Genomic DNA, 14,095 nt, shown 5'->3' with positions numbered 1-14,095 from the left:
TCATGATTTAAGGTACTGAGATTCACTAATCAGTAGTGAAGTACCAACTGAAAAAAATAAGTCTTCGTCTACTTGGCCTTAAAGAAAATACCCTGCTTGAAAACACAAGCCTTTTCTCTCCTCTTTCCCTCTCATATGACTTCTTCCTCCTTTTCCAGTGTTCTTTGGGATACTAACTCTAACAGCAACTTCATTATTTCTGTGGCACAAGATTGTCTTGGTAGTATTTCTGCAGATTAAATATGATTGCCTCAGGAAGTTGACTTAGTCTTAATCTTAGGACTTTTACTCTTAATAAAGCAATGGATTTATTGATCAGACAACTAAATGAGAGAGTGGTTGAACTGGATGACCTTGGAGGTCTCTTCCAGCCTGGTTGATTCTGTGATTCTGTGATCACTTCTGCTGGTTCAGAGGCATGCCCCAACACACATACCATTGTTGTCTCTGGGGTTTCAGAGATTTCAGGTTTCAAAGGTATCAAAATACATCCCACATGCACCAGTTTTCACTATTACTGGAAGTAGTCTGTTGTGGTTAATACATTCTTCTCAGTGTAATAAAAAAACATCTATCTATTAATCATGCTGGTTTCTGTTGAAGCTTTGCCTTGGGACTTTCCACAACCCTAAGGCTGAGATAGAGGACTCATTTCATAAGTGACCTGGAAATGGGCTTTTAGGAGGCTCCTGCCTCACCCTTTCTAATGGATGGAAACATGATCACACCTGATAAGTCTAGCTGTAACATATATTCAGAGAGAGATTAGGTGAAACAAGGAGAATGGGACACGTATTACAGAAGAATTTCCTTGGGGTTCCTAATTAAGGAGGAAACTCTCAAGAACTGGTAGGGTTCAGTGCCTTGCTGCCAGGCAAAATGTTCTTTGTCAGAAATGGAAGAGCCCGTTCATCACTTGTAAATTGCTCTCCCTCAGCGCCATCTGCTTCTTCTCTTGTCAGGAATTTGGTTTTAAGTATTCATTATAATGTAGCTAACTGCAGACTCAAATTCTGCCAAAGCTGAGAAAGCTGCAAGTCAGGCTAGCGTGTGGAGCCTGCCACATTCCTGAACTTCTGATTCAGGCTTGCAAGTTTGTCATCAAGTTTGAAATTGAAACCAGAGGAGCTAGCAGCAAGCCCGGTGCTCATAAATCAGCTGATAATGGGTGAATTGTTCTGTGCCTTCCCCTGAGGAGGGAAGAAAACTCAGTGCAAAAGTACTTAGAGCAACTAGAAGAGCTATGGTGTAGGCAAATGTGGAGGAGCTCCATGTGGCTGTAGGAGCATGCCATATACTGGCAAAGAAAGTAGAGGAGGATTTGGATTATATGCAGTCAGCGATTCTTTTCTTATTACAGCCTTACCCAAAAAAACCCAAAAACGTTGGGGTGAGATTTACAGCCAACCTTGAGCGTGAGTAACGTATTTCCATGAAAGAAATGGGCACAATACATCAGTGTGTGATCCGTGACAAGGTCTCCTTTGTGCTTCATTTGGTTGATATCTGCTGCCACTAGAGGGAGGTACAAAATTGACCACAAAATTATGTCTTGAAAAATACTTTCCAGGTCATTAACTAAGTGCAGGCCAACATTTGCTGCTGGGATTCTACTGGAAATCTGGAATAAATGACTGATTAATTTCCTCTGGATGTGCACCAATGGCACCGAGAATAGAACTTGGATCTGTATGCTCAGATGAAAACTAATTAGAAATACAGTAACATTTTGAATTGCAGGCTTGAAAAACAGGTCATCTTGGACTTGACATTTGAGTCCTGTGTTCAAAGACCTACGCTAGAAATGGTTACATCAGAGACAGCACTTCCAGCGCAGGAGAAGCTATCTGAGGAGATCACTTAATGGTGTTTAAATGTATTGCTGTTTAGGAGACCTGGATACCAGAACCTCATTTCCAGAAGGTGGCATAAAGCTATAGAAGGGCCTAATGGCTAAAGCAATAACATGGATCAAAGCTGTTTATCTGATTTCCTTTTTATGACTTGACTGTGGCTAGGAGGAAAGTATGTCAGCTATGTAGCATTTAAATATGTATTTGAGAGTTGAAGCTGCCTAGATAAAAATTGCTAAAGAGTTTGAGACTTGGGACCCCATCTTTCTAAATACTGCATGCTGTGGATGCAATTCTTATTAAAAACCAGTCCAACTAGCTCCTAAGAACCTAACTTACTTTTGAGAATGGGATTATACTCCTGACTCGCTTCAGATTTTCAAAACACAACCCAAAAGATATAGGTTTGGTGCAAATTGAAGCACCCAAAAACTAAGTTAAATAATTTAGCAATAATCTAAGTTAAACAGGATTAGGTCAAGAAGTCCTTCGGAACACATGTGCAGCTATGCAATGAATCAAATTCTTCTACTTGCAGCAAGATTGCTATGCAATTGTTGACGTTGCTCAGTCAAAGCAGAAGAAATGTCTGGTGAATATGCGTGGAAAAGGCTTTGTACAGCTCTATCCAGTGGACTTTACAGCACTCTGGCTAAGCATACCTCTTTGGTAGATAGATTGCATCTTTCTGTAAAGAAAGTTGCACGAGTTCAGCTACTGATTTATTCCCATTATATGAACCAGAGGGTAGAAAGAGATGAGAAGGAACGAGATGGGAGAGCAGGGAAAAGTGTGTGAGAGAGAAGCAGTATTTACTTGTTGGTCCTTCAGAGACAAATGATAAATGAACAAAGGAGGAAACTTCCAAAACCTCGTCACAGGCAGCTGTTTGTCTCCATTACCTCCTTTTTTTGCAAACTTCTTTTATGATATAAAACCAAAATATGAAACATTTTTCATATCTGTCACTGCAGTGACTCTTCCCCTGACTGTGTGTCAGACTAGTTGCAAGTTAAATGTGTTGGTGTGAGATGCCAGTTCTAGGTAAGTCAATTACATCTAACCTCAGATTCTGCTGTGGATCCTTGTGCTGGGAGTCCTTTCTACAGAGAGGATTTATCTGAAGAAAGGATCCTTGTTTGAATGTCAGGCTGTGTTAAAATAGCAATGTTGAGATGTGACATCAAGGGCACTCTCTGTTTTCCTAATTCAAATGACTTTTCATCTCTAGACAAATAACCAGAGAGCTTTTCCTTAATTCTGCCAATAGATGTACGTATAAATAGAATGTTTGTCTAACTACTGGACAAAAATGCTTAAAATTTAAAGAGTTTTAATCATAAATTTGGAATGTTTATCTAGCAAATTAGACATTGCCACGGAGGTCAATGGTTTTCTAAAGAATGCTGAAGAGCAAAGATTAAATACAATGTGCATTTTCCCAGTGGATTCGACACTCTGCTGCACACAAGATGGTCACTTTCATTCTCCAGTCAGCCTACATTACAACTACCTTTAGAGTAATTAGGGCTGAGACATGATGTTATCACTTCTCAGGAGCTTCATTAAATTTAATGGTCTGGATTCTTTAGATGTCCAATGCTGCAAAGTAAATGCTGAGGTCTAGAAATTTCCAGCCTGTTCCACAGTATATTGAAATCATAGAAAGCTTCAGTGGTTCAGGTCCAGCCGAGCCCTAAGACTTTGTTCCAAGTATTATAATATGGTGTGACAATCTGATTTATGTTGTTTTTTCTATCAGTGTCATGAAAGACTTAAATGCCATTGTTTGCTGTTGTGTTTTGAAATGGATACCACCCACCATAAGGATTCAGAAGTGTTTGTTAATTCCATTGTTCCTCAGTTTTGAAATAAATGGGAGGAAGAAAAATAGTCGTGGTTACATCAATGTGATGGCAGACAAATGTAGCCCAGTTTGCAAAATCAGCCTTAAATTTGACATATGTTAGACTTTTTCTGGTGTAAATATATTAGAATTGTCTTTTCACCTATTAGGTGTTTGAAATATGTATTTATATCTGCTAAAATATTAGTACAGATGCAATTATAGCAGCAAAATAGGTTATTGTTAGGAAGAAGTTCTTCACAGAAAAAGTGATTTGCCATTGGAATGGGCTACCCAGGGAGGTGGTGGAGTCACTATCCCTGGAGGTGTTTAAAAGGAGGCTGGATGAGGCACTTAGTGCCATGGTTTAGTTAATTAGAAGATATTAGGTGATAGGTTGGGCTCGATGATCTCAGAGGTTTTTTCCAACCTAGTTAATTCTGTGATTCTCTGGTGGAGTTTAAAACAAATTCAGGGAAGCAGAATAAGTAACTTAAAGCCTTTGACTTAAGTTTTTTTTTGAAACAGCAGATGATTAGTTGGAATCACTGATAATTTCTGTAGTCAGTCCAGAGAACATCTATCTCTAAAGCCCTAAATCTTCATCTCCTGAAGTCACTACTGATTTTGATTACCTGCAGCGAAAGCTGAGTTTCAGTAGGAATGGTATAGAACCAATACCCACTAATGGCAAATTTGCTTGGCTGTCATGGAGCTGAAGTGGATTTTATAAAACTGTGCTCTAAAAAGACATAGATTGTAGGTGACAACCCTACAGTAAAATCTAGTTACTGTGCTATGCAGAAATGTCCTTACTAAGAGAATTCTCCATATAGCCACAATAATAAGCCACATATTTAGGGTTAGGGCTGTAGTCCCAACAATAAAAATGTTGAGTACATCTGATACTGAGAAAAGGATTCTGTTATGATAACACAAAATGAATTCATTGTGCTTTGCAAGTAAAGTTAATGCAGTGTGCACAGATAAAAATATATGTAAAAATAACAATCTAAAAATGTAAGGAAGAAGTTAGCATCGGGTGGTGTAAGACACATGGCCATGCTCACAGAATGTACCCAGAATCACAAACATGATCCTAAAGCACTGAAGTGATTGGCATTTGATAGCTTGTGGTCAGTCATTCTGCTTATTTTCTTTAGTGCTTAATAATTTACTTGATTTCAGGCAGGCTTAATTTTATTCGGCAGCTGCTGCTTGCTGAAGCCGGTCAGCAATGGGTACTGCCCTACTAGTGAGATCTGTAAGCCACCCATTGCCAAGGCCATCAACTCGATGTTTGTGTCCACAATGAGCTGCAAGAAGCAGAAGTCTGGGGCAGTTTTTGCAGGCTGAGAGCAAGAGTGTGTCTCTCAACCAACACCAACTAGGCATTTGCAGCTGGAACAGAAATATTTTACCCTATTCTCAGTTCACCAAGGTCAAGCAAACCTCTTAGAGGTCCTTAAAGAGAAGACATGGCTACTGATTTGAAGTCCAAAGCATAAGCAGAAGTATTTTGCAAGAAGTCTGTGAGTCATATTTTCCTCATAAAATTGTTGAAACCATTGTGCCTAGAAACAATTATGTATGTGACTGGAAAAGTTTAGCCATAAACACAAACAGACAGCAGCTTTTTGTTTGTAGAGGATGAAGGTCATTTGGCTTGAGGAACAGCCTAATACTGACAGGGGCAAAGCAGTTTGTACTCACTGCTGCATAGAAGCTCTGATGCTTGGCAGCCCTGCATGTCCAGGTGACACTGAAGGTAAAGGCCAATAGCCTTTTATGGCAGATGATTGAAATAGGGACAAATAGACTCCTTTAATTTGGGAAAAAAACACTCCCTCTTTTGGTTTGTACCAAAACCACATTTCTGAGACTTACAAAACTGCAGGTATTAAAATGTTTGAGTCAGTTAATACCTGGCAGTGTGGAGATCTGTTTCACTCCACAAGCTTTACCAGGCTTTTTGAAGATTCCTTGATTTTTTTTCCAGTAGTTTGATGTTTCTGTTGTCCCTGGCAGTAGGCTCCTTCGGGCTGGTATTGTGCTCTGTATATGCCAGCCCTTAGCTAGCTACTGTATCTACATTCTGTGCTTTGAGGAAGGTTAAAAGAGAGGAAGTTCCTCTGCTCCCCAGGGTATAATCTCTGTATTTATAAGATTTGGAGACAGTGGCCTCTGTAGCAGAGGTTACAGGTTGGAATCCAGATTTGAACTCAGCTTTGTCAGGGGTCCTTACCTGATGTATTTCTAGCCTAAAGGGAGAATTGAATTTGAGATATGTCCAGATGCTTTCTCTCAGGGGCAGTGGTAACGTAGTTCAGCACTTCTTTATACAGACACTCTGGCTAACAAAAGGCTCTGTTTAAACAACTGCAATTATAAATCTTTCTTACAGATATAATGTTGTCTTGACATCCTACTTATGGTCTTCGACTCAGAAGTGTGAAATGAGCTATAAGATTTCTTTCTTGATATAAAAAATATATATGCAGGTGTGTACCAAGTGGTATTTGACTTTGCCAACCTTATTTCAGAGGCAGAAAGATAGTCCCTTTAATGTTGCTTTCCTAACATTATTTGAATTCTTTTCATTCTTGCAAGAGGAGCTGAAAATCTGTTTGTGAATTGCTTTTGGATGTAGCTAGGCGTTAGAGCACAACATGACATGGTCACTGGCCCTGAGGACTGAGCTCTGTGCAGTTAGGAAAAACAAATGACCCGTGAGAATGTTGAGATGCTTATGGCTGTGTGCAAGTGAGGTCCAATTCATCTCTCATTTCTATTGCAGCAGTGCATCCTCTTAAATCCAGAATGATATTTGATTTATGGAAACATATGGGGCTACAGAATCCTGTCTAGGAAATTTAAGCAATTCATTTCTTTCACTAGCAAAGTTTGGAGGTCTGTTCGTTTCCAACTTAATTCTTCACAGTTCAGTGTCGCAGATCTTTACTTTGGGACTGTTATCATCATTTTCCTATTTCTGTTGGCTGTCAAAGGTCTACCTGATTTTGTTTGGTTCTTATCTACATGCTTCGAGGGCCTTCAGTCTCATTCTATGCAGGCTTTAGGAGTCCTGTGAAATTGGTCAAGTTTTTTCCTGCATTTTCTTCCTCCTTTTTGCTCAGCAACTAATTTTCCCAGGTTAAAGGGCTGAGGAATAGATCCTGGGAATCTGGCCTAGCCTTGATGAGAGATGTGGTCAATAACCATGAGGCTATTCCTTTAATTTCTTCCTTTAACAGCTTATTGTGCAACCACATTTTTCAGTAAGTTGTATGTTTTTCAGTCTAATGATCCTTCTGCTGCATCGCAGTTCAGAGACTTCAGCATCTGAAAACTAGAGGAAAGAATGGAAAATATGTTGAAAATTCAGCTTTCTCTGATTGAGGAGGTTAAGTAGGCATCCTTTTAAACCCAGAGAATGTGAGCGCTATACAGTTTGATTAAAAGGTGATTTTGATGCACCTAATTTTTTCCATGTAGCAGTTGATTACCAAAGTCATGTGGACTTCAATGCACTGAGTACAAACCACCTAAACATGCCCAACACCTTTTTGGACCAATTAGTTAGCTTGCAAAGCAGGTAGCTGTTTGGCTTGAATGTATCATTTTCATATCTTATCTGAAATCTTTGGCTTTTTTCATGAGCTTGGCGCAGCACAGAGAGCTGGCAAAGAAATGGGAATCTTAGACCTCAGTTCAGGGAACTGACTGAGTGGCTTCTAATGAAAGAAGTCTCACTGTAGTGTCTCTCCTTGTGGAAATCTATGCCAATGTTTGTTGCTGCTTTGGTAGGTAATGGTACTTAAAGCATAGTTACTTACAGCAATTCCCTGTGCTTGTAGACTGGACCAGAATTAGCAAAACACTCACAAATCTCACTCCTCTCAGGGAGTGTATTTAATCATTCAGTTCTTTATGTGCAGCCTGGAGGAGTGTTGAGCACTGAGCATTGCTCTCTGAGTTAGTGGCAGAGCCATGATAAGAGTTTTCACATTTCTGGGCTTCAAGTCTGACTAATGGTAGCCATGCTGGGGGAATATTGTCAGGTGTAAGGGTTGAGTGTGGGTGCTCCTTTCCAGTATCTGCTGTGATTAAGAGCTCACTGTTCCTCAGAGCTTGTGTAACGTGGGACAAACTTTTACATGGAATATGCAGTGGTTTTTGTTGGAGTTTCTGCAGTTCTACAAATAGACACTCCAGCTTTTCATTTTACTCAGTTTTACTCAGTTGTGGTGTTTACTTTACACCAGCTTGAGGGGAAAAGGAAGGGATTTTTTTCTGTATATTAACTGTCTGGGTGATTTTCTACAGCTGTCTTGAAGGATATGTCTGTTACTTACACTGTAACTTGGATTCTATAGACATATGGCAGAGAACACAATTCTCCAGAAAGAAAAAGGGTTTGAGTGATGGAAAACAGAAGAGAGCAATCCAAGAGAAATCCTGCCAAAGGAGGAGCATGAACCTGAAATTTACTGCTTAAGCCAGACTTCTGCTGTGGGCTTAAGTACCACACTCACCCAGTTCTACCATTGGTTGCAGTGTAGCTCTGTGCAGATGCAAAGAACAGCTTTTTGACTAAGTCTGGAGCTTAAGTATTGTTCTGGCATCCAAACTGATTTGGAAGGATATTGGTTGGCTTGAACTCCTTAAGCAGTGGGACAATTAAAGGGTTTTTAAAAATCAGAACTGTAGAGTGCTTGTGAATTAAGGCTGTTCTGGCATTTACATAGTAAGTTTGTAAAATCAATCAGAAATTGAAGAGGGCATGAGAGATTTCATTTTAGACTACTCAGTCCTTTATTAATTGCATTGTGGATGACAACAGAGGAGACGTGTATAGCAGACAAGTGGGAGTCTTTATTTAATCTACTGTCTGTTCTGGCTTTCCAATTCTGTGCATCTCAGCACTTGCAGCAGCACAAGCCCAAATTGCCAAGGAGGCTTTAACTCATCTGGTTTTTCTCTTTATTTCAGAATCCAGTAGACAATCATGTCAGTCAAACTCACATTCGTGTCTCCTGCTGATGGAGGTGGTATCAGCAGGAGTTGTTCCTTCACTGGATTCAGCACTGTGCAAAGCAGGAAATTAGCGTAAGTAGCATGAAAAGAAAAGCATCTGAGTATTTGAACAACAGACATTAGGTACTGTCAGTGTGGTTTTTAACCTAAGGGACCTATGTGTCAAAGCTGTTCCTTAACCTTATCTTAAAACTGTTGAATGTTGTCGTGGTTCACTGATAAAGAGCCATACTTCACCCCACATTATCTTACTGCTATACAGACTGTACTCCAGAGATGGCTGGGTTTCAGAGGTCATGTATCAGGCAGTTAAGAACATCCATTTCTTCAAGAAACATAAAGGGCCACGACCCTTCTGGTTAGCAGCCCAGTACTACACTAGTGTTTTCTGATTAAAATCTTCTAAATAGTTATGGTAGTTAAAAGTCTTGTAAACCTTTAAAAAGGTGGAGCTCTTAATGGTGAATCCTGGCAAAACATGTAACTGAAGCTAGCTGAAGTTCTCCCGCAGTTATGGAGCTATAATGCCAGAGCAGCATCACATGAGAGGAAGGGCTACTGCCTAGCAGTGCCACAAATGAGAGGAAGGGAAGAATGCAAATGAGCCAAGAAGGCCACTGCAAGTTTGCTATCAGAAACAGGTCTGTAGTACAGCCAAGGCTGCAGTCTAGTTTTCCAGTCTTCAGTCAAGCCTTGTAATTGCTAAGCCATCTTGCATTGTTTTTCCCTTTTTGCTTGTCATAAATTGTTGTGTAGCATTGCTGTGTAGATAACTGCACATTTTCTACTACAAATGCTTTGCTCTTTTTCTGAATTCAGTGATCCCTGTATAGCCTGTCAAATGCTTTTAGAAGAGATGATATATAAGTGGAAAATTTATATAATATCTGACTGTGTGTGCATGTTAGAACAAGGTGAATCATCTAGTGGTATCACACAGATGTATTGGAAAGTATTGCACCCAAAACAGTCCTGTTGTGTACCACTGCAATGCCTGACTTGTGTCATGGAATATCTTCTCAAAGAGCCAAATAACTGAATTAACCTTCTAGTTAAACACAGCATGGTGAAGGAAGAGTTTGTGATATAATCGAGAAGTCTGAACATCCAGTTACAGGAATATGTTGTGGAAGATGAAAAGTAGTATTGCACCTAGCAAAGATTAGACATCTACAATCACATCACTGTGATCCTGAGAAAAATGCTGCCAATAAATGATATAAATTATGTAAGTTATATAAATGATGTAAATTACGTAAGCCCAAGTGCATAGTGGGAGTTTTAGCAGGGAAAGGATCTACCAGGGAGAGCACTGAACAGCTACTTCTCCAACAAAGGCATAGTTCAGCAGCATCAAAATGCTCTAAGCAGAAGAGTTCATGTGTCCATTAAGATCATTCTGTTACTTCTAGCTGCAAAAGCGTCTGACCAAATGCCTCTCTTTATACATACTTTTATGATGTTGCTTTTCATTATTTAAGTGTTTAGACAGACAATTTTGTTCAGGAATCACTGCAATAAGGGAAATCTATGTACTAGATAGTCACAGCCCAGTGAGCACCCAAGAGCTTTCCCCAGCACAATGAAGAAGGTTTTTAATCACCCTTTCCTAACTTATCTCTCCCTCAGGCACAGCAAAGCACAGCAGGAGATTGCAAGGGCCCTGAGCAAGGTCTGTCCAAAGGATGACACACAAATCAGGTCCACATGGAGATCCTTAAGCAGATGCTAAATATACTTCTGCATTTCTTTAGCAGCTTCCTTTTGAGGCTCTCTGTCAGACACACTATTTCATTTTGCCTCACAATGATCTCTGCAGGAAGTAAATGTTATTACTGTTATCTATATAGTGGGAAATCTGGTACTTAAATTATTAAGTTCACAAGGGAAAGTAGCAACACAGGGTCTAGCTTTGAGCTACTGTCCCTAAAGGCCCATGTCAACAACTTAACTTTTCTATAAAAGGTATGAAAATGGGATTCTTGACATCAGTGCACAGAGTGTGTATGGGCTACATCAGTCAAGAAAAGGCTGAGTTTTAAATCCCAGTCCTGTGTGTATGTAGTGCTTAGATGCTACTCTCTAGGAGAAGGGAAATGATTTCCTGGATTTAGGATTTGAAGTCCAGAACTCTGAAGGTAAATGTGAAAGTCCTTTCCAAAAAGAAATAAAATCCAGAAGTAATTTAAGCTTTTTCATTTCAAAGGATGAAATTATCTTTTATCTTCCATGTGGTATCTTGCTAATCAGAATGCTCACTGAGAGCATGGAACTGGATATATGATTTCCTTCTTTGCATGAAAGAGTTATAGGTGATGATCCTTCTAGGAGACTCTTTCAACTGTTCTTATTAGCTAGACTGTCCCTTCCAGTGTTTTTCCTACTGAAACTTTGTTGCTTTGCATGGAATAGTCAGAGTCATTATCATAAGAAAGAAAACAGTATTACTGTAAGTTTCTAATTTAACAATTATATTCCTCCTTATAGGTCACCTGAGCTCCAAATGGTTTGTTTAATTAATACTTTAAGGCCATCCTAAAAACAGCTAAGATAATCATTAAGGTGAAGAAATTAAATATACAGGAATGTTTTGCAATGCCCAATTTTATCAGATGTTTTTGTAGATTTTATGTTTAAAAATGGAGTTAAGTGGGAATTTAGCACCAGAATAATTAATTACTGAAAAGGTTTCTATAATAGGACTGGGGACATCTCTCAGGTGTGCTGAGTCTAGGGTTTAATCTCCAAGATCCATAATCTCCTTAGGTCTTCAGTCACATGCATAGAACTTAAGCCAGCCAGTGGCTAAGTGTTAAGCCTGTGAACATTCATCATTGCTCCAGGTGAGCTGAATTTAGGGTAGAGAATGTAAAGAAGGTGGAAAGCTTTGCTGAGAGTAGCCAGTTGGCTTGACTCAGCTCAGCTTGGCAGAATGGGAAACTTCTTTGGATAATGTTATTTTAAGTAGCTTGATTTAGGGGGATTATTGACAAAACTATATAAAAATAACTTAAGACTTACAGGAGTGCACAGATAAAGGTAAGCCAGGCAGGAGTCTGAATGGCAAAGAGCTATTTGCAGAGAGTTCATTTTCTGGTTTATATGTGGTTTAGGGATATATATATATATACAACTAATGGCTTGGGGTGCTCTAACTCTTTAGGCTATCACTAAAAGTCCTGGGGGGGGGACACACACTTTTATTAGAAAGAGTCTTTAATTTTTCTTTCTGCAGTTTGTTTTAAGAGTAAATAAGTGAGGTGTTAGACACTGAAAAAAAAACACCTCGATGATTGTATCTTGTATGCAGTCTGGGCTTGGAAGCTTGCTCTTCTAAAAGGTGGCAGAGCTCTAAGCCATCATTTAAATGTATGTTGTCTGCAGGCAAGGAAATAGCTATTTCTAAAGGCTTTTTTATGCTAACTTTATCAGTTAGACCTTAAGCAGATCAAAAGTGTGTTGCCTGGTTTTCCTGAATTGCAAGTGAGTCAGAATGGGAATGTTCTTGTCTTGCAGTGTGGCTTACTTGACTAGTTGTGTAGTTGACCCAACAGCTAGTGTGAAGGTGCACACAGATAGAGGGCCTTGGCCAGCTGCCATGCATGTCTGTTAAGAGCAGTATGAGCACCAACTTGTTATTAACCTGTTATACAAATGAGCTTTGCTTTTCCTTGCTCAGTGTTCCCACACACCTTCCCAAAGAAATGGGGACCTGCAGTTAGTCTTTGAAAAGGATAGAAAAGAACCACTGGGCTTCTCAAATGTGTGTTAGGCTTAGAGAAAGACATGTTTCATGTTGAAAGTCTCAAAAAGCCTTGCAGGCTTACTGCAGCAGGTGTTTAGGGCCCATCCTTAACTGTCTGGTGTTAGCTGTGAAAGTATTCTCAGTGAGTACAAGAGCTTTGTGCTTTTGAGTAAAGGAATATGTGATTGGATTCAAGACTTGTAGCCTGGAAGCTTTGTAGGTTAAGCATCTCCTCCCAGGTAATGTTTTTTTTCTTTCTCATATTTCTTTCCTCTTTCTACAGGAAATCTCTCAGCAGAAGTTCAGTGAGATCAAGAATGTCACTGAAATCCCCCAAGGCTTACAATTCCCTGCAGAAGGGAGCAGTCATCTGGGATCCAAAGCCACTGCAGGTGAAGAAAATTTTTGAAGCTTTGAAGAAAGGACTTAAGTAAGGACTTTTTAAATACTATAATTTGCCTTATGTAGTCATGCTGCTTAAGTCTCTGTATTGCTGTTCTCTGTCTCTATCTGGCATCTCTAAACATGCGTAGTGACTTTTCCAGACATGGGTTTGGGACCTAGTAAAACAAGTTTCCTTCTCTCCCAGACAGTCTGCTTGCAAAAAAAAGTGCTCTGGTGTTTTTGTGTGTTACTAGTTTGTTACACTTCTACCTGTCACTTACTATTTAGAGAACTCTGTGGGGAAATTCTCCATCTCTTGGGAAGTAGCTGAGCTCCCTTGAGGAATGGAGGTTCTCAGAGTGTGTGGGGTAGCAGGCAGAAAGCCTGCAGACATGGGAGAAACTTGGATAAGAATGGGACAGACAGTCCTGGGGGATGACTGGTAGAAAGTTTCTGGAGAGGGAGTTTGCTTTGACTGAGCAAGCTGACTTAAAACCAAGGCTGAAAGCAAGGGTGTGCCCTGCAAGCACACAGCGGGGGGAGACTGGTTCATAAACCATGCTAATTGGCCAATACTTATTAAAGAATTAGATATTCTAGTGTTTGGAGTGGGTTTCAGGATTTCTTTTTCTCACTCTGGAATTCAAAAGTACTTTACCATCTCTAGATAGCTTATTGTCTAAACAGATCTGCCTGAAACTTCAGCTGACTTGTGATGAGGAAACAACTATGGTATAACTCCATCTTATTAAAGCAATGTAGGTTACATTATCTTTCTTTAAATGTAGTGCTATTTCAGAGTCTTTACTGTGATTGACTGCACAGTCAGTGTTGCATCAATGCAGACTTGAGTTAGAGTTAAGAGTGATTTTTTTTTTTTCCCATTGTCTTCATCTGGAGATCTGGGGTGTGAACAGCAGATGTAAGAGGCCAAAGGATTGGCTGGCAATCTGAATTTAGGGTGCTCTGGCTTTGAGGAAGCTGTCAGTTACCTCACAGAAATGTTGATATTAATCAATTCTGAGATGGCAAATAAAACGTGGGTGAGTTTGCTCTGTTGGTATTGCAGACCAGAGAGGAAGTTGTGGAAAATGCTGTTTGCTTCCATTGTGACTGAAACTGGTCAGCCTTTAACTGAGTCCTCCATTCATACATAAAAATACACACCTAAAGTTGTTGCAATTGAGGCTGAAGGGTCTAGGTTAATACCATGAGAATTTAATTTACACC

At 39.7% G+C, this 14,095-nt stretch overlaps 1 protein-coding gene across 4 annotated transcripts in view; it reads left to right on the top strand.

Moving 5' to 3' along the window:
- RIPOR3 (RIPOR family member 3) overlaps nt 1-14,095 on the top strand; it is a 52,712-nt gene that overhangs the window by 12,617 nt on the left and 26,000 nt on the right. For 2 of the 4 annotated variants that reach the window (XM_064167857.1, XM_064167858.1), the window contains exons 2-3: nt 8,692-8,808; nt 12,765-12,911. In XM_064167857.1, coding sequence (XP_064023927.1) covers nt 8,708-8,808; nt 12,765-12,911 — 248 coding nt within the window. In that variant the 5' untranslated portion in view covers nt 8,692-8,707. Of the gene's footprint in view, nt 1-8,691; nt 8,809-11,618; nt 11,776-12,764; nt 12,912-14,095 lie in introns of those variants that run through there. The other 2 variants (XM_064167859.1, XM_064167860.1) reach the window with 2 other exon arrangements.

The sequence above is a fragment of the Pogoniulus pusillus genome, chromosome 29 (assembly GCF_015220805.1).
Source record: "Pogoniulus pusillus isolate bPogPus1 chromosome 29, bPogPus1.pri, whole genome shotgun sequence".
Classification (NCBI taxonomy): Eukaryota; Metazoa; Chordata; class Aves; order Piciformes; family Lybiidae; genus Pogoniulus; species Pogoniulus pusillus.
Note: the sequence above shows the minus strand (reverse complement) of the source record. Positions and strands in the feature narration are given on the sequence as shown.